The sequence below is a fragment of the Triplophysa dalaica genome, chromosome 10, assembly GCF_015846415.1.
Source record: "Triplophysa dalaica isolate WHDGS20190420 chromosome 10, ASM1584641v1, whole genome shotgun sequence".
NCBI classification, from domain to species: Eukaryota; Metazoa; Chordata; class Actinopteri; order Cypriniformes; family Nemacheilidae; genus Triplophysa; species Triplophysa dalaica.
In genome coordinates this window covers 9457748-9484731 of record NC_079551.1, presented here as the reverse complement: position 1 = coordinate 9484731, position 26984 = coordinate 9457748, and the positions used below count along the sequence as shown (strand labels likewise).

General features: G+C 38.8%; 1 protein-coding gene across 3 annotated transcripts; it reads right to left on the bottom strand.

Annotated features, from left to right (window-relative positions):
• Positions 1 to 1184: 1184 nt before the first annotated feature.
• Positions 1185 to 25151, bottom strand: gatad2ab (GATA zinc finger domain containing 2Ab). 3 transcript variants are annotated; one of them, XM_056759534.1, is made up of 11 exons: positions 24735 to 25151; positions 9264 to 9522; positions 6079 to 6205; positions 5804 to 5932; positions 5573 to 5644; positions 5355 to 5468; positions 5085 to 5279; positions 4723 to 4978; positions 4100 to 4512; positions 3807 to 4011; positions 1185 to 3016 (listed from the first exon to the last, which is right to left on the bottom strand). In XM_056759534.1, exons 1-11 carry the CDS (start codon positions 25075 to 25077, stop codon positions 2883 to 2885), a joined length of 2247 nt encoding a protein of 748 aa, XP_056615512.1. In that variant the 5' UTR covers positions 25078 to 25151; the 3' UTR covers positions 1185 to 2882. The 3 variants fall into 3 exon arrangements, with proteins under 3 accessions (XP_056615512.1, XP_056615513.1, XP_056615514.1); XM_056759535.1 differs by having other exon boundaries at positions 3891 to 4011; XM_056759536.1 differs by lacking the exon at positions 24735 to 25151 and adding an exon at positions 22778 to 22930.
• Between the last annotated feature and the right edge of the window lie 1833 nt (positions 25152 to 26984).

Below are 26984 nucleotides of genomic sequence, written 5' to 3'. Positions count from 1 at the left end.
CAAAGTCGAGATGTTACGAGCATAAAGTCGAAATGCTACGAGCATAAAGTCGAAATGTTACGAGAACAAAGTCGAAATGTTACGAGAACAAAGTCGAAATGTTACGAGAACAAAGTCGAAATGTTACGAGCATAAAGTCGATATGTTACGAGCATAAAGTCGAAATGTTACGAGCATAAAGTTGAAATGTTACGAGCATAAAGTCGATATGTTACGAGCATAAAGTCGAAATGTTACGAGCATAAAGTTGAAATGTTACGAGCATAAAGTCGAAATGTTACGAGAATAAAGTCAAAATGTTCCGAGCATAAAGTCGAAATGTTACGAGCATAAAGTCGAAATGTTTCGAACATAAAGTTGAAATGTTACGAGAATAAAGTCGAAATGTTACGAGCATAAAGTCGAAATGTTACGAGAATAAAGTCGAAATGTTCCGAGCATAAAGTCGAAATGTTACGAGAATAAAGTCGAAATGTTACGAGCATAAAGTCGGAGCATAAAGTCGAAATGTTACGAGAATAAAGTCGAAATGTTACGAGAATAAAGTCGAAATGTTACGAGCATAAAGTCGAAATGTTGGATTTTGTTTATTTTGTGGCACTAAAACGCTGTCGTACATTAAAGATTGCCAAAACAAAATGTATTATTTTAATTGGTAATAAAACGTACAGAAGAGACTTTCTTAATATCGTTTCGAACAGGCAGATACTTTTTACACGAGATAGCTCTGCGCCGATCTCACTGTAAGCATCTTGGCCGTGATGTCTAAGTTCAGGGTTGATTGCTCAAGTTCATAGATCGGATGTACAATAAACATTCGTTTATTTCCGTGGTTGAGGTGGGAATTATACGAAATCGGAGTTGTCTGGAACAGTAGTAACTTTTTTGTTGAGCAATTTCTCGATATTCCCCACGTGTGAAAACACAGTATTTTACTATAGTTATCTGCAGCAAATTCCAAAAAAACAGTAATAAAACAGAAGCACATAAATCAAGGTATTATTGATTTGAAACTACACCTAGGCCTACTGTCAAAATCTGAAGTAAATTAAGTAATTCTATAATAATTACTTGCAATAATGGTCAAAACATTTACATTAAAATGTCTTAATATTTCTGAATTGGTTAACAAATAATAAAACCACACAGTCACACTTTAAGTACACTCAGCACACAAGCCAAAACAGGCTAAAATTAGTTTTATTATAATTATTAACAGAGATCAGAAACAAATGAAAAAGAACATTTTTTTTACAATTTGTAAAAGGGATGTTACACAAACAATGGCAGCATCCCGGGGAAAATGGAATGGTGTTAGTTACCAGCAGCAGGCAGTAGTCACTCAGAACAGCCGTCTAAAACACAGGCCCCTGTCACAAACACTGCACAGGCATCGAACGGATCTCATCTCGAGAAAACAACGAAGAAAACCAAAAGTTGACTTACAGCATGACTAACTGGATGTGTTCTGGACTGCAGAGACTAGGGACCCGAGCTTTTGCATATAATACACATGAACTGTTTAGCTAAAATATCAAGCATACTGCGAGCAAATCAATCCAGAACAAAGAAAAAAGAGAGATGGCAAAATAATGCGACCAACACCTAACAGGCAGGTACATAAGGACTTCACTTATCTAATGACGCAAGATTGTTTGCTACATTCTTAAAGCAGTAATGCTTTCAACCCAAACATTTCCTTTAAGGAAAGATTCGTCCATGCCGGACTGCACAACTTGCAACAGGATCTAAAACGAATAAGTTTCTAGCAAACAGAATTGCAATCTTAAATTCACAACTACGAAAAGAATTCTCGGGATAAAAATTCATTCAACTTGGGCTAATGGTATATCCTTCATCTAAAGTGACATTTATAAATAACGAAACATCCAAATATTACCTGGATGCTGTTACAAGAAAGCTTTAAGGGGGTAAAGATCACAATGAAAGTTTAATGTAATATCAGCTATACAATCGGACTCACCTGATATCGACAAATTGTTCACACGCACACACACGCAAGTCTACAACAGTTGTCCTGTCACGGCTGCTGCTTTTGTTAGTTACGTCCATCTCCGTTACTATCCCTGATGCGGTTAAAATGTCTTTTATAAGCTTACAAAGAAAAAAACAACCCAAAAATATTCCAAAACGCACACTACACCAGCAGATGTATAACCACCTCAACAGTTTAACAATTTCTTGTATATTTGAAGCCTGTACAAAAGGCCATTTCAAAAAGGGTGGAATAAGCCCACGGTAAAAAAAAAAACACACCAACAAAACAAAAAATGTATTAACAAAATACGCAACATACACACCGATGAGACAAGTGTGCATGTCAGAAAACCTAAATCAATCTCGTAGAGCGTAGATGGTCCGCAAAAGGTCAAAAAAAAAAAAATCCCTGGTTTACGCAGGAAGTCAACAATCCCGTCAGCTTCACTTCCTGTGGAAAATGTGTCTGTGAGTCCCTGGAACTCTCATGGAGATCCATTACTCCTCTTGGCTCCAAATAAGAGCCACGGAAAGCGAGCGGATGGGTGACATCATCACGTTCACGTGTATTAGATCACTCAAGCCCACTCAGTACTGGAGGGATTCAGTAGATACATACAAAGGCCTGTACAGAAGGTCCCTGGTGTCTCTTCGATCGCTGATCCTGGTACAGTTCTTCTCTAGGATACTCATTGGCCTATGGGATTCTTGCCTCAAACTGTACAACGAAAGGTCTTGGAACAGAGACGAAATAGAAAGAAAATATATTTTTTCATTTTTATTATTGCTTAATGGCTGGTTCTCCCATAACGATAACCAACCAAACGTCCAGAGGGGATTATATTTATGAGAAATATTAAGATGGTGTCGCCCATCACAGGGCACTATTTCCATGTGTTTGCTGTTTGGGAAATGGAGCGAGAGGGGATCATGTCTAAGAGGTACTCGCGTTGACGGTCTCCTGGAGACGTCGTCCTGTGCACAGTAAGACTGGGGTTGACATAAGCCATGGTGACACCTGTGGTAAAAAAAAGTGTACTGGTCAACAATCACTCAAAACTACAAGCAGAGTAAATTAAGCAATAAGGCCAACATATAGATTTCTAGTGTGGCTCTGAAGCTCAAAGAGAGAAAAACAGGAGCATTTTGGGAAGGAAAAGGTTGTTTGCTATTAATTTTATGGATCATTCTGTGAAACTAAAATAATAAGTAGTGTGCGCACATTCTAAAAATACCTACGGTGCCTGACCAAAAGACAATTCAAAATTTAGATGCAATAGGATCAAAATATTTATCTATTTTTTAAACCCCTTAAATTAATTAACTAATATTACATTATAAATTAGGAATGTGTTGACTTTACTGTTAACCATTTGTGGGTCAAAAAAACAGTGGGGAGCAAAAAAAATAGCAGTAGTGCCGGTTCTACTGCATGTTTTTGTTTTTAGTTTAGAAAATATAACTTTTAATATAGATTTGCACTTGTAACATTTTTGGGGACAAGATTGTGTTCCCGTACTATGAATTAAAATATGTTTATTTAGCGTGATGCAATTTAATTTCGAGACAATTTCGGATATGGAAAGATATTCTTAAGGAAGAAAAAAAGTCAAATCAGAATTAGGAAAGGCTAAAGAACAAAAGAAACACGAAAGCAATGAATAGCTGGCAGCAACTTTCACCAAGTGATTATTTTAACAAAATTATTCCCCCTGTTGTCCCAGGACAGAACACACCGAAAAAGTGTGCAGATAAAAGGAGAGAAGAAAAAGGAAGGGGCAGATTTTTTTGCATTTGCCATCATCTACCTGTGGTGGTGCTGTTCTGTTTCCTCCAGGTATTGGTGTTGGGGTTGTTGCTGCCCTTTTCCCCTGCCCTCACGGCATGCTTACCTGTCCTGTTGACCAGCGAGGCTGCCGTGACGGCGCTCTGCAGCTGAGAGGTTGTGGTGAAGTTGTGGCGCGCGCCCGCGCTCACCGCCTGCTGTATGCTGCGAGGCAGCTGCCCAGTAGTCTGTGGAAGGAACGGATTGTGAACAATTTAGTAAAATGAATGTGTACTACTAATGTTAAAGTTTAAGACCAAAATAATAATCCAGTACCCGCTTGATGGTGTTGTGGTAGTGACCCCCCGATGATCCTCTACTGGTCTGCTGCTGTTGCAGAGACGTGCGCACCTGCTTGTACTGTGGCGACACCAGCATGTGATCTGACTTGATCATGGACGAAGACGAGCTGGTGGCGGACTTGGAGACGGGCGAGGCGGACTGCTTCAGAATGCGCTGCTCGATCTCTTGCTCCTGCTGTAGGGCTTTGACGAAGGCGGCCTTCAGACGGTTTGTATGCTCCGCCTTCAGAACCTTCTTGTGGTTGGAGCTCATGCACTGCTCACAGAGGATGGATCCATTGCTCTTTTCTTGCCTCCAGCGAGAGGTGAAGTCCGTCTGACATTGGGTGCATGTATTGGGTTCTTTGGGTGCCGAGGTGGATGTAGACTCAGCCTGCGGCTGCTTGCCTGAGAAGCAAATAGAGGTAAACAAGTAATGTAAGACCACCCACAAAACGTATATTTTATATTATACGTTATGCGATTCTGATTGCTAGATTCCATAGTTGAAAAACGACTTGAAAAAAGCTGCCGATAAGCATGTGTGATTATCGTTCTGGTGTGGACAGGCCTTTACAGTGATGCTTAGCAAGTATGCCCTACAAAAGCTGTACATACTTTTAGCTAGTGTATCTAGTAGATTCTGGACCACCATCTCCAGCCCCACCAGGTAAATGAACTCATTGTTGGCAGCCGAGGGCAGAAAATTAAGCTCTGGTGCGGGAGGTTTGGGTGGTGGGATCTCAAGGAGTGTTTTCTCCAGCTGTTTCCGTAAAGCGAGCTTGGCAGCGGCCTGGCGACTGGCAGGAGAATCGTTTGCGCTGGAGCTGCTGGTTCCCAGACCAGAGTTCCCAGAAGAGCTCTTCGAAGATGCCTGGATGCGGAAACAATAGTTTTAGTGACCATTTTATCAGTTAGTTTTAGCAAAGGTTATAATCAGAATTGCTTAAATTGTGCACAGTGCTTCTAACTGCATTCACCTGTGAAACCAGGGCGTTTGCGTTGGCTACGCTAGCCACACGGATCAAGCCCTGCTGGATGATCCTCTGGCCCTGCATCTGCACGCTGGGTACGGAGGTCCGCGGGCCCAGCAGAAGGGGAGGAGGTCCTGAACCAGAGTGGTGTTGCTGCTGCTGTCGCAGTGACGCAATCTGCTGCGGGGTCACGGCGATGGGCTGCAACACAAAAAAAACACACGATTTTAGGGCGACAATGATGTCAATACATGAATAAGGAGTGGCAATACATACCTGTGACCCTCTGACTAAAGGTGGCATGACCACTGAGGAGCTGTGTTTGGAGACCTGGGTCCCACCTCGAACCAGAGGAGGAGGAATCACTGTTCCTGAGTTTCGGTTGGACACCTGAATACACATATTAAAGCACAGTGAGGATATAAAGTCTTCTGGTATGCCCCATTTAGCTGTTTTCTGTGTAAACACCCCCTTTAAACCTGAACAGCACTGACCTGTAGAGGTCCTTTAGTGGACGAGATGCTGCCTCTTACAAGAGGTGGAGGTGTAGTCACAGAATTAGCTGACTGCAATAGTGACAAAGACAACAATGATGGAAAGTTTTATTGAAATCTGTAACTGAAGAGTCTCTAACTGAAGAATTAGTCTTGCTTTTGTTAACATTGGATGTGTGCTATATTGCTTTAAAGAGTCTTGTTGTGACATCTAATGTTCCACTTGGTTACCTTTTGCGCGACATCTTTTTGGGTCTGACTGTGCCGAAGTTTCTTCAGCAAAACGAGTTTGGCTTCCTGCAGGCGCAGCTCTTCCTGCAGCTGTTTGATGATGCGTTCACGCTCGGCCGGGCTGCTCTTCTGCACAAGCCACGAAGAAAAAAATATCACGTTAGCAATCATAGACGTTTGATTTAAACGCTTTGAGTGCACCTCGAGTTTTATGACTTGAATTACTCAAGTGTTAAAAATGGATTGGCATTTAAATGCATGTCCCAGTACATTACCATTAGCATTTCGGTATCTGTCTTCTTAAAACTGTGGCTGACCCCATTCATACAAGGACTAGAAGACTCATTGTCCGACAGAACGATGACATCATCAGGCGTCGGAGGACGTTCATTCTTTATGTCGCTGTGAAAGACAGAGGAGGAAAACGTAAGCCACAGCTGAAAATACAGTGACCCACTTTAAGATAAAATCACGTCTTAATCCTGGCTATGTTTGCAATACAGAAAGATACTACTAAATCATACTATTCCTAAAGTATTCAATAAACAGTGATGTGCACCACACACAACAATGAGATGGGTACTATATTCCACAATCAAATATGCATTTAGTTTGTACATTTTATCTGCATGCGTGTTCTCTGGGAACCCATGATCTTTGCTATGCTAATTCAATAATCCAAAACATTGACCCACATCTCTTTGCAACTGATTGTAAAGATGTAAAAAGCACCATTGGCTTCACTGCCCACAAGAGGTCGCCATACGACCATGGAATTCCCTTCAGAAGTTGCTTTCCAAGAATCTGCTCAATAAGTTTGTGTAAGGTCAGAAAATGCATTATCGTATGATCATACAAAGATATAAGAAATGCATTAACGACACAAACCCACATCAGCCATCAAAAATATGGCAATGTTGGTCTCAAGTTGACTTCACGACAGTAGCTTAGTACCCATTGTATTCCTGCATCCCAGACTGTATGAGCCGGGTTAAGGGGGGTGGGAATGGCTAAAAGCCAGGCTATTGTGTGCACGCCACCCTCAACTTTAACTGCAGGCAAGTCACTCGCATATCAAAGACACCCTCCTTCATGCATGACATGGCAGACTGTGTACTACTGGCCACCGGTGGGCTTGCACGGGCAGGCGGAAATCTGGTGTTGGCACAGACTTACTGCTGCTGCTTCTGGGATAAGGGTCACATACTAAGCTTGCTGTTCTAACGCACGCACGATTATCATCATTAGCAACTTAAAAGCTGAATTACATTTGGAAAACCATGCATGTATAAAGTTTTTATATGGTTGCTAGGGTGTGCCCTGGTGGTTGCTAAGGCCTAAAACGAGAAAACTCGTCAAAATGTAAGGGAATAAGCTGAGGGAACATCACAACTACAACATTTTTTTACCTTTAGAGTTTTAGTGTTTGTGAATGGTTGCTAGGAATGCTAGTAAATGGTTACCAGGGGGTTCTGTGTGGCTCATTTTTGGCCCAAGACAAAGGGATAGTTAGTTCACCCACTCTTTCTTCTACGGAACACAAAAGATGATATTTTGAGAAATGTCTCTGTGGTTTCAATGAAGTGCAATGTTGATTGGTCTCCAATGTTAAGCCAACATAACCCAAAACTGTGCTGATCTTCTCTCACGCATCGCATAAAACAAGATGACGCCGATAAGGTCAATTGAATGCTCCAAATGCAGCCCATTCTAGAAAATTGATAGGGTGTAACATCACGTATCCCTGAGCAGCACTCAGCTGTCACGTTTTTAACCATTGAGTGTTCCTTAAAAGCAAGCCAGCCAATTAAACACATCCCTCCATATAAAGCGCCCAAATTTACCGGAAAATAGCAATGCGAGTTTTCCACAGGAGTGCTTTTCAACTTTATTTGGAGTGCCGAGTCGGTTTTCAAGTCGAAATTAAAACTATTTCGTAACAAGAACGTTACCAGAAATGACCTGTGTGATTTCCTGTGTATTTACAAGCACCGGAGAAGGATCACATGACGCAAGAATTTCCCTCAGGTCACATGACTCACACCCACCCTTTTCTTTAACTGTTCCTGCCAGTGTGGAAACCATGGCAACGGCCGGCTGAAACCAGTTTGTGACATAGGTCTCGGTTTGAGAAGTCAGACAGGGTTCAGGTGCGACAGAAAATGGAGACGCTTCAAACGTCCTAAGTGGGGCATGACACACGAAGGAAGATCGGAGTGCTGAGCCAGCACGTGTTTGAGAAGGGTGTTTGGGAAAAAGTTTACAGTATGACGGACGTGTTTGTAGAGGCGACATCTTTCACTCGACGACCTGCCCCTCCCCCCACCCCGCATGGCATCAGGCCATCCCCTTTGTCCTTTTCACTTTATCACAAGCTCGACACAACTTTTGTTGTTACTTTTAACTTAAACAAATGAGAACTGCCGCCTTCAGAGGATCGTGCAAAGGTCAGCGCTCAGATGCAACATTTAAAGGGATAGTTCACCCCAAAATTGAAGTCTGTCATGATTTACTCCAAACTTGTATGACTTTCTCTTGCAGAACACAAAAGATGATATTTTGAAGAACCAAACAACATAGGCCTCCACGGACTTCCGTTACATGGACACAAAACCATAGAGACATTTCTCGAAATATCTTCATTTGTGTTTCACAGAAGAAAGAGTCATTCAAGAAGAATAACAAAAGGGTGATTGAATGACTATTCTTATTTTTGGTTGAACTATCCCTTTAAGGTGTCTTGCCTTTCAAGAACTCATTAGTACAGCAAACATTTCCTAGTATTTAAAAAACAGTTTTTTAATCTTATTCACTTAAATGGCTTATACTTTGAAGTAATGGAAACATTTTTTATTCTGCTTAACCCCCAAAAATATATATTTTTAAGGAATTTAGGGAGGTAAAACTTTCTGGAGCACCTTTGACTACCATTAAATTTTTGTTCTACTATTTAAGTCAATGATGTCTCAGAAAGGTCAGTTGCTAACATTTTTCCAAACATCTTTTAGTTCAACCAAACAAAGATATTTATACAGGTTTGGTACTAGAAAGTGAGTAATTTATGACAAAATCTGGGTGAACTATCCCTTTAATATCATAATTTTCTTCAATACAGTGCTGCTCTATACATCCAAATTAGTTTGTATCCATGAAATGTATCAAACCGTCTGAATCCATGAGGTTCAAATCTGTACTTGTGTGTTTTTGTGTCTGCTAAAATGCAAAGCAAACAATATCAAGCAGATGTTTTAGATTCACAGCTTCTAGCAGGAAGTGCCTGAGCTCAGCAACCCGAGGTTAAGTGTCCTCATCCAGAACACCGCAGTAAAACAACAGGCCTGGGATTTCAGTAATTCTTCAGGTCACAGGTCATCGCTAGCCAGCATCAACATGTTACAACTTCAATTTTTTATGTAAAGCTCTGATACGCATAGGTTTCCTAATATAGAGCGCTGCCCACCTCTTAGAAGTGCTCATGTCCACGGGTTCCTCTCCGGTCTGCACCTCCACCTTGATGGTGGCCTTCACCTCTCCGGTTCGTAGGATGTTGGCCACCTTGTTGGCCTGTTCGCTGTTGTTCTTCAGTCCATCCACGGTCGGCAGCTCTCCCCGCTCCAGTTTGACCCTTTTCAAGTCGGCCTCGGCAGCGGGGGATTCCTTCTCCAGTGCCCGCTTCTGACTGCGCGTCAGACGCACCACTTCCTCCGACATCATCTCACCTAGGGAGAAACATCAGTAAATGAGCAACACGTATTAAGAAGCTTTTTACCAAATTTGTCAAAGTGTAAAACAATACAGGCTAAAACACTCTCTAACACAATTTACAAAAATCACAATGTTTTCATTTATTAATAATGTAAAGAACACACGAAAGTCGAAGCTTTTAGTAAACATGTGGGAATATTTTGGTAACAATGTCTCTTGAATATTGTTGGCTTTATGGTTCGACTCCGGCGAGGGCATGTCACGCAACCTGACCGTGTTGGAATCCGTCTAGTTTGACTACTTTTTATAGAGTGACATCTGGAGCCAAATACCAAAGAGTTTGATCTGACAAATAAGACCAAGCATGAAATGATGGGAAGCATTTCTCCTACACATACAGCGCAGTCAAGGAACACCGGAGTTGTTGCCGTGTGTTCAAAACAAGAGCCTACACTCCAATACCTCAAGTTTGGAGCAAACTGCACGAACAGGAAAGACATAAAGCAGAAGAACCCTTGAGAGAATTTAAATATTGAATCGTGACACGCTGTCAGAACAAGTCAAGGAAGCTTCCCCTGAGGCTTAAAATATGCATGCAAACCACAAGCAACAGCCAATTTACAGGAAACCAATCTATAATCTGGATAGTACAGGTTGTGATCCCCGATAGGTCTCTACGTGCTGACCTACCTGTCTTACACATGATATCGGCCATCTGATAGCAGCAGAGCTGACTCAACACACAGGCCTGCTCTCATCTGCTGTGACATCACTGGAGCTCCACATGACCCTTCCCAAGATTCCATGGGACACATAAAGCATTTCCCTGAAAACCAGTTCAAACCGGTCGATGGACGCAGCGAGAGACTAAAGCAGGTTTTTAACCCCTTGAGATACCGGCTGGCAGCAAATGCGGCCACACAGACGCAGTACTCTGCCAGTGGGGGATGGGCCGTTTGCATTCCAAAACAAGTCTTTTAGAGATGAGCAGGAAGTTCTTCCCTTTGTTGACGGCACGATAACAACCAACGCAGTGGTCTCGACTTTACACGCGTTCAATAAAACAAATAAGCACATTAACACGTGTATCAAGCTAACATGACTAGATTATAACAGACTGTTGTCAAGGATCCTTGTATAGTAAATGTTGCTGGCCTAAACATATCTTTCGAAATCAAGTATAATCACATTGCTGCCGACGGATGTTTTATACAGATATAATACTAAATGTAAATATGCACAGGACATACAGCTTAAAACAAGGTCAACCAAACCTATCAACTGTGCAGTGGACTTGGTTGACTGCATTTCAAACCAGCAGAATTCCTACTCGCAACAAGCTACGATCCAAAAATTAAGAACATATTGAATATATTTTGTATTAATGTAAAAATTTAAAAGTTGGCCGGTACCTAATTTTCATAAGACACGGTACCACTGACACACCGGGTCAACCAGGTTCTGACAGGTTGTCAGTCGGAAACTTTTCTTAGACCCAATAAGACGTGATAAGGGCGTCTCCGATCCACAAAAGAAGCGCACATCTGCACGTCAGAAAAAATATATAGCCTATTTTTGGATAGATAACACTATTGGGTTTAAAAAGCCAAATTTAAACTAACGAAAAGTCTATCTGTTGCATTTAATATTTTAATACAAATTACCTTAAATGCGGTGGTTCTTGTATTTTCAGTCAGTTGGATGTTCATCAGCATGAAATACCCCGGCGAGTACACAACAGTTTCAGGTGCAACGTGTTATATGCATTCTGACTTATTTACAATGTTAAAAGTGCTTTCATCTCATGCTTGACATGTTCAACTTGTGAAAAAATGAGTTTGGACTTTAGACGCTAGCCAAAGTATCTCTGTGCTCGATACACTCCTCCAGCTTTCATATAGGTTGCGATTTTTTTTGTAGGGATGCACCGAAATAAATTTTATTGGTCAGAGCCACATAAAAATGAAACACTTGGCCGAAGGCCAAATACCGAACATGGCTTTTCGCATTTCTTCTATATATTTAGCCATTTCTTTCACTACTGCATAAACTGAACGATTTTTATATTTTGTCTTGATTTTCAATATAATACAATATAACTTACAATTAAATAAAGCATTTAACATTATAAAAAAAATAGGAATAAAAGAAAACTGTTGGATTATTATAGGCTAAAATGCAAAATGATCTAAAGAAAAAAAAAAACACATCAACGTAAGCAATTCTGACTGACAACCATTTCACTTCACATCTCTCCTCCAAACTCCTCCCACAAAAACTGACAGTCACTGCTCTCTCAGAAGGTGCACTCGTGGCCTGGATACACAGAACATGCATTGCCAAGTGATTTAGCACACAGAATTGTGTGCAAGCGACCAAGGTGTGATGTCAAAGGATGTTGCGAGCGACGGGGCTACTGTCAGGCCGCCCTCTCCAGTCTGAAGTACACAAGTTACCAAGCGGTAAAGATGCTTTCATTCAGAAATTTACTCCAGAGCGGCAATTTCCATGCTGTGTCTTCCTCTGAGACTTCAAAATGCTCAACACACTGCAGACATGTTTGCTGCATTAAATAAATCGCTTCTCTCTCTCTCGCTCTCTGCTGGTTGCTGCTTGATCACATCACACGTCATGTTCAGTAAAACTGATTCGGCCATATCACTTATTTTCGGTAGCCGAATATTTGGTGCATCGATATTTTTTCGAACATGAAAATCTGTCAAATGTTAGTCCCTATTGGGCAATTCTCCTGGAGAAGCACACCCACATCAAGGCGAAAAGAATAGCCCGCCCACACATCAACCGACGAGCGATAGGACGAACCATATTTTTTAACAAGATTTAAACGATTTAAAATAGGCAAACAGAAGCATCCACAATTACATAAGAGCAAATCCAGTGTTATGGATTTGTGACATTTGCAGTCAAAACCTAAAATATAAGTTGTCAGAGAATGATTCTCCAACCAAATATTGTTGAACTATGAATATATATTTTTTCTATGCCTTTGATGATTGAGTAAGGAGTGGACATAATTTGTGTTTATTTCCCTCATATTAAATATAGAACAAATGTGTTATTGACATGACAAACAAGGGAGACAACATTAGGGATGGGTACAGAGAAATGGTACTTTTTTGGGCAGGTACATAATTGGGTCAATACCAGAGTATATATCAAAAAAGCTTCTTGACAAACGATACTGTTATCGATATTTGCGTTGTTTAATCTCTGTGTATTCGGGGGTTAAATGGCATAGAGGCTGCTGCTGCGTGACATTTACAATCCCTGAATGATGTCCGAATCGCCAAAGTTTGCTCGACGTATTTGTGATATCTAGGGACATATGATTTCCGCGATGTATGTGTAATCTAATTGTTTTGCGTGTCGATGAGTGAAAAAGTGGCATGGATGCACTTGTGGATCTTTCAGCATCTGCGTTTCACAACGAGGAAGCTTCCGTCAAACACCCTGTTGTGGCAGCCCGTCAAAGTAAAAGTCCTTTATTGAGAACAAATTATAATTGTTTTTAATAATTCTACCACAGAGTATATTAACTTAGTTTAGTAAATTGAAGTAAATGTGCTAGGAAAATTATAAAAAAATCGTACATATTAAAAAAATATTACCTGCTTAGAAAATAGTACTTAAATTTATGTAGACCTTTAACCAGAAACGAAAAGAGAAATACGGTCAACCAGACAAATAACCATTGTGATGTAAAGTAAATATGTTAAATTACATTATGATGTGCTTCTATGCACATGCTAAGGGCCGTAAGTGGTATGCTAAGGATAGGCATTTTCTGTTTGTCCAGAAGCATTTGCAAACTGCAGTTCTAAAGCTCAGCTGTAGTAAAGTACTTAAAATGTTTAACATCTTTTCACATCATGTATTTTTGCCTCAAATTATAGTGCTAGTATCGATATCGATAAAATCTTAATGATACCCATCCCTAGACAACATAGATTGTATGAACTCTGTGAATGAAAATGCACAAAACTGAAACTATAACACCCAACAAATGGAGAAGGGATGGCTCTTCAAAGAACATAAAATATTCATAATTTTGTTTTTGCCTATTTATAGGAAAGAAACAATGGTATGGACGTGAAACGTGTCCATAATGGATGTGACGATTATAAAAGCTGCACTTACATGGCTATGGAAAACAATTTTAAAATCAGATTTCAAAATCTCACATGGGTATTGAAACCACGAAATACTGATATCTGAGACAATGACATTAGTATGGTACAAACCCTTAACTCATTCGCTGCCAGCCTACGCCAGCGTTTTTTAACATTTTCACCCAATTTTAATGGCTCAAAGTAAATTTTCTGTAAAGTATATATGGACAAACAATATGTCAAATGAAAGAACAGAGTCTCAGCTTTTAAACAAAAGAAACCGTATTCTTCTAGCTTTATTTGTTCGTTTTTTATCACTCCCTAGATGTGTTAGGTTTCTTCAAAAACGCCTCGTTTTGATTAAAAGCCGAGATAATTAACGTTTTTTGTCACAGATTCCGCCCAGATTACACTCAGAACAATCATTAAAAACGGCTAAAACATATACGTTCTAGGTTCTGGGATTCTATACTTTTTCCCAAACGTGTGTAATAGCACCACCTGCTGTAGAACAGTACAAAAACTGATTGCCGTAAAAACTCGTCTTTGGCGGGGAAGCGTTTTTTTTAATTGACGCGATAACTCGTCAATGGCGGTGAAAGAGTTAAGGAGCTGCGTGAAACATGGACATGAAATGGAAGCGTATTATTGTATCATTCACTTGAACGGTTGCATTCAAGACAAAGTGTAAATTTAGTGTCACGTAGGAGATTATTCAACACACAAATGAAGCAGCACTGCTTACGCCTTATCTACTATAAAAACCATTGCACAAACTGAAGGAATGTAGTGATGCACCGCTAGCTCTTAATACAGTAACGCTTTTGAAAAGACATGGAAGAGCCACAGTAAATCTGTGTGTAATAGAAAGTGAAGAGCAAATCTATTCACTTAAATCTTACATCAGCTTTACATTTATAATAATAAATCGGACATCTGGAAACCCCGTCATCTATTTTCACTTCAACACATTTCCTTATTGATTAAATCTTTTTAATCTGATTGCAATTTTATGCATATTATTTATTCGTTATACATATAGTCTATTTGTAAATCAAATGCATACATATGATGTAGCCTAGAAACAATAGAAACTGTTTTAGAAACAAGGGTCTGTATAAGGACTTGATCTTCTGCAAGTTTATACTCACTCAAAACTCCTTTATGCATTGATTAGTAGTAATGAATGGCAATTTTCTGCAAGTATATTTTGTTCTAAATCTATCATATAAGAAATGTAATACAAAAAACGGACCCATATGAGGATACATATCGCATCACAGCCTTGATTCGGGATGCATATTGTATCGTGAAGGTGTTGCAGTCCACAGCCCTATTTGATATAATGCTTGAATCAGCAGAGCATAATTTTTTGTGACTAGCACTAACTAGATGTTTAAATAAATATATGAATGACTCCATAAGTTCACAATCAAATACTGCACACAATACAACACAATAACAGTTAGCACCAGTCGTGTAAATATGATTCTCTGAGCATATAAGCTTTGCCATGTTTTCACACAGGGCCACCAGTTCAGTCATACACAAGCCATTTGTTCATGTTAGGAAATGGACGCCTGTCGCTAAAGCCACTGACACGTGGCTCGCAAGGCCTCATGGGAAACTGATAGCGAAAAGGAGTTATCCAGATCTGACATGAGTGCCTCGGTTTAAGCTACAACAAAGCTTTCAGAGATCAACACTATTGAACGCTTCCTCTGAAGATTCAAAAGGTGGTAATACTGGAGCTACCACATACATACACCACTAAAAACCCCAGCTAAAAAACTTGACAGTGTTATCCAAGGCAGGAAGCTTCATATTTTCATATGCTGAGTATTATCTTTCTGTTTATGTTTGAGTTCTATTCATCAGATTTAGGACGTGATGCCATCTAACCTTTATGGCCTACCACCTTACCCCACACGACAGATTGTAGATTTTCTTTATCAAAACAGACACGCAACACATGAATGTTGATTACGACACAGTTGGGTTCCACAGAAACCGCTTTAAATTGTGCATGCTAACATGTCGGCTATGTCTGCATTTACTATCGCATTAACTGCAGTGTGTTGGATTGTTTCGAGGCGAGTGAAAAAACATGTCTATTCATGCCACGCTGTGGCCAACTGGGAGTGTGGTGGCTATCCTCAAGGGGCCGCTCAAGATGCTTTGTCTGATGTAACGGCCGCCCATCGGGTGCAGATGGTGCGAGACAATACGAGTCGTCAATATACTATACAACAAGACATGATGCCAATACAACCCACAAAACTAAATCAACTGGTACCACTAAGGTGCTGCTAAAATCTTCAGATTAAGTTTTAGGATGTTGTTAGGGCGGTTATGTAATGGTACCCCCACCATAACCACTAAAAGTTCTTAAATACTTTGGTAAATGAAATGAGTGCCAACGTTTAAAACTTAAAAGGAACAATTCATCCAAAAATGAAAATTCTTTCTTCATTTACTTACCCTGAAGTTTATAAATGTCTTTGTTCTGATGAACATAGAGAAATATATTTGGAAGAATGCTTGTAACCAAACAGTTCTTGGCCACTATTGACTACCATAGTAGCAAACTATTATCGCTTTGTACATTTCTTTGAACCGTTGAATACAAAAGAAAATGCAGTCTTGGGCACTTTTGACAACCATTGTCATTTTTCCTACTATGGTAATCAATGGTGGCCAAGAACTGTTTGGTTACAACCATTCTTCCAAATATCTTTCTCTGTGTTCATCAGAACAAAGAAATTTATACAGATTTGGAACAACACAAGGGTGAGTAAATTATGAGAGATTTGTATTCTTTGATAAACAGTTCCTTTAAGAGTAAACACAACTATGAGTAATAAAATAGTTATAATAATGATTTTAAACATTGACGAGGCCAAAAAAAGCTGATTTGAGCAGTGTCCAAATCACAACAATTTCAAAAGTGGGATCATACACGTGGTTCACAAAGCCTGTCCAGTTTAAGATTTCCTAAGCGTGTCATAAACATCAAAATATCTGATCATCGGTATTAAACCCCACTCCAGGTGAGATACCGAAGGCTGACGTGCTACAGATGTTCCTCCAATTCCCTCAAAAAAAAAACGTCTTCTCACCCACGACGAGTGGCTGCCAGGAGGGTTGAGTGAAAGATGGCCCTGTTGATTTCAGACCTGCATATCAAGGGTTAAGCTCTGCCATTTTAACACCACAGATAGATCAGGCCACGAGGGTGTTACCTAACAAAATGGACGTTGTTAACCCTATAACTGCCAGAGGATCCACCTGGTATGCCCCCTAGCAACAGGACAACGCACACACGCAAGCACAGCTGATTGCTTTTCACATGGGTACAAAAGAATGCTCCTGCTGTAAGAACAGTCGCAAGCAGACAGCCGCTCCACACGCACACACATAAGACACGCGCATGCATGCACGCGCATCTACCCATCCCCCACTGCCATCTCAAACAGACTACAGTGCAAATGTACACTGACGCACACACACACTTGCACAATACGAGGCTCCTCTCGGATCACGTATAGTCAAATTGTTAGATAAGAATAACCAGTGGTGTGGCTGCACCAAAATGCATTGAATTTGTGTCACAGGACGCACTCAAACTATTTCAGTTGTTTGATCGTTCACAAATGCAAACAATTCTAAATGAATGGTTCACCTTCATAATCTTGTTGTCAAACTTAACTAATCGGCTGATGACTTGGTTTATAGCAATAATTTTGAATGGCAGTCGGATTCTCAAGTTAATCTCTCTGTCCAACGGGACGAAATGCAGGTCTGTGTGATCAGTGGTACATGGGACTCCGGGCACAAACCAGCAGCAGTGAGGCCAAAGCAAGCCTGTGCATTACTGTAGCTCGTATTTGCGATGTGAGTAACACTGAAGAAGATCTAGCAGTCAGATGGACTACTTTGGCTTACGCCAGTACACATCAACTCAAAACACCCCGACGACCACACAGACCGCCCTTGCATTGTGTCCGAAATTGAATTTGATCAACAACAAAAAAACACCGCCTTGAGAAAGTAAAAGATGTTCTGGACCAACTGCTACCTTCAATCACTCTGAAGCAACAATGTTCGCCGACACAATTCACATTTCTTACATCATCCTCACGCTAGGACAAAACACTTTGGAAAAACAAATCCAACCCCATGTGCCTGATAAGTCCAAGCCCCCGTAAGTCTTCACTCCAGGATGAATACCTTAACGGTGTTTTCATGTCACTACAGCACACAGACCTTTCCAGAGTTGCAGCGTCAGCAAAGTCCAGCTTTGACACACTGCAGAAAAAACGGCTGGAGAAACTCTAGAAAAGCATAGAATTAGCTTCTTCGTTCATTCGACGAATGTTGAGGCCCCTTTCCCGACAAACTGATTTCACAGGAACAGTGAAAGTAACTGAGTAAAAGAAAGTACAACTTTGAATTTTCCTCACAATTCTATGTACATATAGATGGCTTCAGCGGCAACAGCATAAACAAACATTATGTGGCCCAAACTTAATTTCTGGTAGATCTCCGCAAAGAATCAATAACAGTTGAGCAGTGTTCATTTCATTTAATATCATTAAAATATTCATATAAATCAATATTAATTAAATTGTTATGTTATCCAAACGCAGACCGGAAGTTAACTTCTGGCTAGGCACATGAGTCCGATAAGACTATATTTAATAAACATGTTACAAAATTGTCAAAAAAGACTTACACTAAGCATCCTTAAATAAAATAAATGACACATTGTTTTACTAGTATCTCTGGCTTAACAACCTAACCTGCCTGAGGTTAAAGGCACACACACAAGGCAAGAAGAAAAACTTGTTAATGATGTTTGGCACATCAGTGTTTTTTCATTCATTTGTAATTACATGTTAAGAATACAGTAGAAATAAGTCATAAAACTATTTGTTGTGTTTGATTTAACTATATTGTACACAATTATACAAAATTTGCAAGACACAATTTTACATTAAAAGTATGAACCTAGTACAATTAAAGCATGATAATGATTAATTAAAACAAGAACATTTGACATCAAAAGCGGACCACTGTGAACTGAATTATGAAACTGTTCGAATGACAGTGACTTCCAAGAAACCCACTGACCAAATGCACTCTTCATTATGCGTCATGATTCTCCAACACTTTTGAAAATGTTGAAACCACGCCTTACTGACAATGGGTGACTGAAAGTGAAACGGTCGATTTATAATACAATGGCGTCTACTTTTGGACGCCAGCCAAAACGGGAGCGATCCCTAAGAGTCAAAAAACACAGTTCATGCGAATCCACCTTGGCACCATTCTGACTATAAATCATGTCTCTCTTCCAATAACCTCCCTCATCTGAAGCTTTTAGGAAGTTGGTATTGAACAGTAAAAGATCTTGCTAGATTGCTATGGACCATGTGTCAGACTCCAGCCCTTCCTGTTTACTACACGCCACCATCTCAGATACAGCAGCTCTGGTATTTTTCTCAGGTACGTATGAATGCATGCTTTACACTAAACCAATGCCATCAGAGTCCAAAAAAGTTAACCTCCCTTTGTTTTTGAGTTATGTCACTACTCAATCACCTACCTAGCAAATCACTTCAAAGTAGACATATATCTCATGTGTGCTTAGCACACTTACAAGTTAGACCTTCAGACCTGGATGCTTAACCCTTAGTGAGCAAAGCCACGCTTGTGTGGTCATATTATTGTTCGACAAGTCTCTCACAGTAGTCCTTAAATCTGTTCTTGGTAGGGCATGAGACTCAGAGAGACATGCTCGTGCTCACTAAGAGGTGCCAAGTGGCTTAGCTGGTTGCTTAATAGAGGCACAACGTGGCATTACATGATTCCGAAACACCTGAGCACATATGCTGGTTGCGGCTTATAGAGATGATTCAATACAATTGCTCTTGAAGTATACTGGGTGGACTGTAAAGCTATTGCAAAGGCTTGCACATCATTTTGGCATGACTGTCTGATCCGGGATTGAAAGGAATGTATAAAAGTAGTTTCTTTACAGCAGTACAGCAGAGGAAACTTGACCAAACTGTTGACAGTATTCCTTGTGACAATGTTCCTGCGCTGTTGCCGCCCAATTTATTGACAAAAAAAGCCACATCATGGGTTCCCCAAGACAACACAACTTCAACCACCACACCCGATGGTTGCACTGTAAACCGGTTCTGGGAATCAAAATGTTAGATTTAAATCGTTTCAATACCAGAATTTTGCTTGTGTCCAAAGCTCACCGCTACGCGGCAGTATGCCACAGATCTGATGCAGAACCGGCAACATAGAAGAACAAGACGAATCGCTCTACAAACACTTTTGCGACCATTTAAACTGAGACACTGAGTGATTTATTGCAAGTTTGTTCTACTTTTACAGTGTAATGTATATTGTACATGCTGCGATGAGTCTGTACATCCCCATTCAACGGCATAGCATATATAACGTTATCTCTGTTCCAGACGTCTCTGTTAGTCTACTCATCATCATGAAGTTCTCTTTATTGTCCTGTATAGGTTCTTATACTATAAAATACACACGCTGTTATGTCAAAAACAAAAATGTTCACATAAGCACAGTCCGTTGTGTTTTAAATGTATATCCGCATCAAAAAAAGAATTTGCCTTAAAGTGACAGTAACCTATTACATCTGTGTTACGTATAGAGAGAAACTGAAACTTTTGTAGCTTTACTTAGTCATTGCATATTTATTTTATACAGTTAAGACTGTGCAGTGTTTTATTTTTATTGGTCATTCAGTTTTCATCTTGAATGCTACTGTTCAATAGACATTTAATTGTTGTTCAAAATTGCATTGTTCATATTTGTGGGATTATGATGATAAGTCTATATAACCAAAGCATTTTTCAGTAATACAGAGTAAAAATGAAATGGTGCTATAAAAATAATATATAAAATATGCATTAAAGCAGTTACAGCAGTTTCATGGAGTCTTATTTTGGGGCTACTTATTGATCACTTATGGTACCGATGTTGTACCGATATAAGGTTCTAGCACCATACCATAGCCAAGAGTTTGGTTTCGAGCCAACTCTACCACACCCATGAAGACCCACCTTGAACTGCACCTCTCCACTATCATGAGAAACAGGACAGGAATTTAGGCATTAATGAACAGGGCCATGACATCAAAAGATATCGTACAGTCATCTTTTCAGCGCTGACAAACAAACTGGTCAATTAAACTACACACAGCAGTCCAAAGTCTCTCACCAGGCACAGCTGAAATTTCATAAGTTACCCTAAAGGAATAATTGACCTCGGGTCAGTCTGTGAATGATACAGAAGGTTTACCACAGCGAAAAAGGAATATTTGTCCAAAATAAGAAATTTGGTCATCAAATGTCTCCCTTATGTCGTTCAAAAGCTGTATATGACTTTTTCGTCTATGGAACAAATAAAAAGATATTTTGAGAAACGTCTTTGTGGTTTTGTGTCTATGCAGTAGAGGTCAATGGGGTCCAATGTTGTTTGGTTACAAACATTTTGTAAAATATTTAGCAGGAAAAAAAACATACAAATTTGGAGTTTAACATTACGTTATTACTTGTAATTTGGTAATTTTTAAAGCTTTTGGAAAGTTGACATGTCAAGAATATATTTATACTTACAACAAGTCAAATCAAGAAACGCTGAACTATGTCCTCTCTCTCAATACTTCACCCAAACACGAAAATTCTGTCATCATCATAACTCACTTTGAGTTGTTCCAAATCTGTATACATTTTAAGCATGCTTATAACATGACATATTTTGCCTCCCATTGACTACCATAGTAGGAAAAAATGGTAGTCAAAAGTGCCCCAGAACTGTTTGCTGTCCTACATTCTTCAAAATGTCTTCTTTTGCGTTCAACAGAACAAATAAATGATAAACACATTTTTCCTACAATGGGAGTCAATGGGGGCAAGATCTGTTTGGTTATAAGCATTCTTCCAAATATCTTCCTCTGTGTTCACCAAACCAACAAATTTATACAGATTTGGAACAACTCGAAGGTGAGTGAATGATAACAGAGTTTTCATTTTTGGGTGTGTTTATTCAAGTGTTTTGAAATTGTTGCTAGTAAGAAAAGTGGGAACAAACCATGACCAAAACCCATGACCAAAACACACACATCTTTGAATTCAATTCAACTTCTTCTACATACAAGCCAGACATAAGCAACAATACGATTTTTTTAGACGTTACAATATAACCCAATTGTCATATAATATATAATTGTTATGTAATCTGACACAAATCGTTTCGATCAAATCTAACTATGAAAATGGGACATTTCGTTTTTTACATGCAGCAAAATAAGTTGAGAAAAAAACAGACGATTTTACCATCAAGGAAGCAAAACTAGTTAACGTTAGCTATCCCGGCTAACAGCAGCTAATGCTGACTAACTCATCAACTCAATTAGCAGTCGAGCTAAAGGACTAGTTTATTTTCCCAAACTGATAACAATTGATAACTTTCCCATTTAAAGTGGATTATTACTTCACTCTTGGACGTTATCAATACAGTGCAACGATATCTGTCAAATGAACAGGCTAAAATGAGGATTAAGTTTGTAAATCCTCTATTTAACTTAACAGTCCACTTGCTAGCGAAGCTAATGTGAAGTCCACTGGACCAAAGCCAGCTAACACCAACAACATCATCAAAATACACAAAATCAGGTATGTAGTATCTCCTGTCACAACAAAATACTCCCCCTTTTATCAAACATACCCATAACTAAATAATTCGATGTTCATTCTTTATTTGTAATTTTTCTGAATTAGATGTAAATGTATTGCTGAATGTATCTTGGGTTACTAACGTTAGCCGGCTAAGAGCGGCTAATTAAAACACACACACACAGTCACACTCACACACACACACACACACACACACAGTCACACTCACACACACACACAGTCACACTCACAGTCACACGCACGCGCGCGTACACACACATACACACAGTTGTGTGATAGCTTAGCTCGCTATCTGGCCCATCTCTACCTTTAGCAAACTTGTGACCAACTTGGACTCAATCAAAACATTGTTAACCCCCCCGAAATTCACTCAGTCCGCCTTTCAAAGTACTTACCGCGAAGAAGAAACTCTTTATAATCTTCTGAGGGGTCTCCACGCGCAGGATTGCTTTTATTTACCCAGTATTTTAGCATAAAAGTAACGCGGGTATACTCTCTATGTATCTGCCCTGCCCGCTGACTCTCCGGTCGCCAAATAAAGATACTCGCTGCCTACACATGGACCCGAGTCACCGCGCATGCGCACTAGCGCGCTCTGGTTTATATGAGGAAGAACATCCCATCATTTTTGATTTTGACCCTATAGTCACCCATACAAATATTTACAAATGTGGCAACCGTTGTTTTAGGCACGATGGCATATTTACTTCAGTAATTGTTGCTACAATAGAAATTGGGGTATGTTGGAAGTGGCCTCTAAAGAGAGGCTCCTTACACTTTGTGTTTTTGTAATAGCAATTGTAGTTCAAATGATTGTTCATTTTTATATACTGATGCAGCTATTAAATTTGTCTAAACCTGCCATGTAAAGATAATGGTTATATATATTATAACTGTTAAGGTTAAATTTAAGGGCCCTGCTTTGAAATATCTAGTGCTCAATTTTCCAAAGTGCTGTTCAGTATCAAACTTTCAGTTAAATATAAGAATCCATCAATAGGTCAAAAAGATATATATAAAGAATAGGGATGCATGATAAATTATCAGCCATATCGGTATCAGCAGATAAATGGTCATTTTTAATGTTATCGGCCGATAATACAATTTAGGCAGATATATTATGGCCCATAAATCCTTTCCTCTGGTTAAACTTCTTCAGCTGCACCCTGCTCACAGTTAAAATACTATACAGTACTATATTTCTGTCTTGATCATTCATTAATTGCTATTAGCAATTAATGTACAGTATTTAGATAAAGTATTATAGGAACTAAACGTTTGTCTGAATGCTGTCTGTTCTAAGACCTGTTAGACATGTGAATTATAAAGGAACATTTTCTGAGTTGCTCTGGACTAACATCTATAATTTGTTTATTAAAGAAAAAATATACCAGAAAAGTTTGGAGGTTAAAGAACCATCAACTAGTGTAAAGTATAGGCTTAGTACATGATTTTCAGGGGGAAAAAAGAGAACTATTGGTTACCTTGTTTTCTGTAGTCAATGTTTTCAAATATAAGTAGTTGTCCACTTTTTGCCTTTTGGCTCAGTCTTAGGGAATTTTATATTAATATTTCGACTATATATCGGTTATTGGTTTCCAATGTTAAAGAATTATCGGTTAGCGTTATTAGCCAGCAATGTACACACCAGTGCATCCCTAAAAAAGAATCATTGTACATCGATCCTATCAAAATTTTACAAATCTTTGTTTTGTCTACATACTTGCTTAGATGAGACCTTTACTTCATGACTTCTTTGTATTGTTTTAATGGGATGCATGATTTATGAGCTTGTTGTCAACTGTCAATATATATTATTAATCATCATATTAGCCTATTACTATCCTGAACGTAGAAATTGGATTATCTGATGATAATCTTTAACACTTTAATAGGACTTGTAGTATACTATGTGTAGTACAGAAATAATACGTTGAGCAGTTAATGTTGCACAGTTATCCTACCGTACCAACTATTTTATCCTCTAGGGGGAGCTCTATGGCTCAAATCCACTCTTTTAGTCGCGCTTAAATAATTTTTTTTCCTAAGTAAAGACATTTCTACGTTAAAAATGTTTAAATAATTTGTTGACTACAAGTAGAATATAGCGACATAGGTGTTTCTAAGAAATTATTTATTGCTCCTGAAACCAAAAACTACTATGATTTGCCCCCCCGGATCAGCGCTGAGAAAAGAAACATGTGACACGTGACCTAACCACTGGATGTTACCCACAATTACGAACTAGATGTAAACAAAACTAATCTAATTAATCGTACACTATAACAATACAGAGGTTTTACACACAAAACAGACCAACTAAGCATTTTGAACGAATTTTTGCCAACTTACCGTCAGATCCGTCGGCGTCTTGAACTTGTTTTCGTTTGCTTTGATCCGGTCGGTTGTGACCCAGGTGAAGCTCCGGATCGGGATGAAGTTCCGTGGGCTTTTTATCTACGAAATGAAATGAACACACATAAACTCTCTTTGGAGGACTCTTTAATTTTATAGCCGCGAGCCACGCGTGTTTCCTTTCATCCTTCGCGGGCATGGAGTGCAATGCGTACAGTGGAGGGCACGGACATTCATCCCTTATTTTTTGGTGATCTACACAAATACTTTCTTGAAAACTCTTCAGTTTTTTCGAGTTGTTGAAGCAACCGGAAACAGCACAAGTTGAGCCAGAACTCATTTTAAAAACCTAAATTTTGTGTGCGTGTGGCCCAAAAAGATTTTTAGAGAGACCGGAAGCAAAACACCGGCAATAGGAAATAGGGAGACGTCACGGAAAGTTTTCCCTTTCCAAAATGTTGTTTAGAGTTTTATACTATTTTTCTTTTCTAACCACAGCTTCACTGTGTTATAGGCCTTATAGTCATCTGTACATCCCTTAGAAAAGCTAACATTTGTTTTACGGTGTAATACCAATTTAGCAACAAAAACCATGGTGAAACTATGGTTACTATAGTGAGATGGTAAATTCCTAATTATTAGGGGGAAATCAATAGATCATTATACAGTTATTCCATATTTATTGTATTTTTCATAACTATGAAGGATTAATTGCTAAAAGCACTAGTTTTATTTTTTTGGGATTGTAAACAATGAGGAATAATCTGAAACAATAGTCTGTTTACCCATAAACCATTGCATTCATTATTTTTGAATAATTTGAAGATTGACACTCGTGACACACATTATTGTACGATGATGACACCTGCTGGTTGTTGTAAGGTATAGCAACTTTTACTTTCACAGAAAGGAGGTCGCGTCTTTCAAGTTCATTGCAGTCTTATGGGTTTTTCGAAATTGAGATTATTTACATCACCTTGAATCTGAATAATTACGCTTTCTATTGGTGTATGGGTTGTTATGATAAGACGATATCTGGCGGAGATAAAACAGTTTAAAACTCTGGAATCTGTGGGAAAACAAAATATTGAGAAAATTGCCATTAAGTTGTTAATCAGAGCAGGCAATCCACTCAAAAAAAGTTTAAAAAAAAGTTTTTATATAAATTTATGGAACATCTTTACACGTCATGTCCTAATGATTTTTGACCCATAAAATGTATTTTTGTCTTTTACTTAAAATGTTCCCGTGCTGCTTAAGACTTGTTTTGTGATCCAGGGTCACGTATTAGGGCTGTCAAACGATTAATCGTGATAAATCGCCTCCAGAATAAAAGTTTGTGTTACATAATATATGTTGGTGTACTGTGCATATTAATTTTGTATTTATGAACACATACACATAAATGCATATATTTAAGAAAAATAGAAAATATAACAATTAATAAACTTGTATTTAAAATGTCAATTCTTGGTAAATAGAAATGAATAAATTAAGATATTTCCTACACATATAGACAAGTATGCGAATGTTTTGTGTTTATAAATACAAAATTAATATGCATAGTACACAGATATATATTATGTAAACAAAACTGGATGAGATGACTCGTTTGACCGCCCTAATATATATATATATAAATTGGCCATCATTTAAATGATTATTTGTTAATCTACAATTTTAATGTTATTCTTTTAGTAGGCCTATTATTATACTGAACAGACAACAACTTAAAGTTGTTTTATGCTTATATCAAGGCACACAAGGTAGGTGTAAAAATAAATGTTGCTAACTTCCTCGTTTTTGAAGCTTCAGTGTAAATACAAGAAAGCATTAACCACCATGAGTACACAATAACTGTTTCTGTATAAATATTCAAGTAAATAAAGTAACATAATGACTGAAGAATGCAAACTCTTTTTTTTGCCATCTGGTCTAATATCCAAAAAGTCCAATACATGCATTAGAAGAACTGTCTGGGCTTTTGTGTACGTAAAGTTTACTTTTAGAAATAACTTGGTAGTTTCAGAAATGCAGGATTTTTTAATAGTAAGTCTACTCTACCAAATGTGATTGTCTTTATCTTTTCACCTTTTTCTGGTTTAACTGAGTTTTTTGTAACTATTTTAAAACTGTTGAAAATACATTCAAAATTACATTCGACACATTATTCTTAACGTTCTATAACGTTGAATCGCGAGGTGATTCAACAGTAACTTTTTAGACCACTAGGGGGAAGCATAAGAT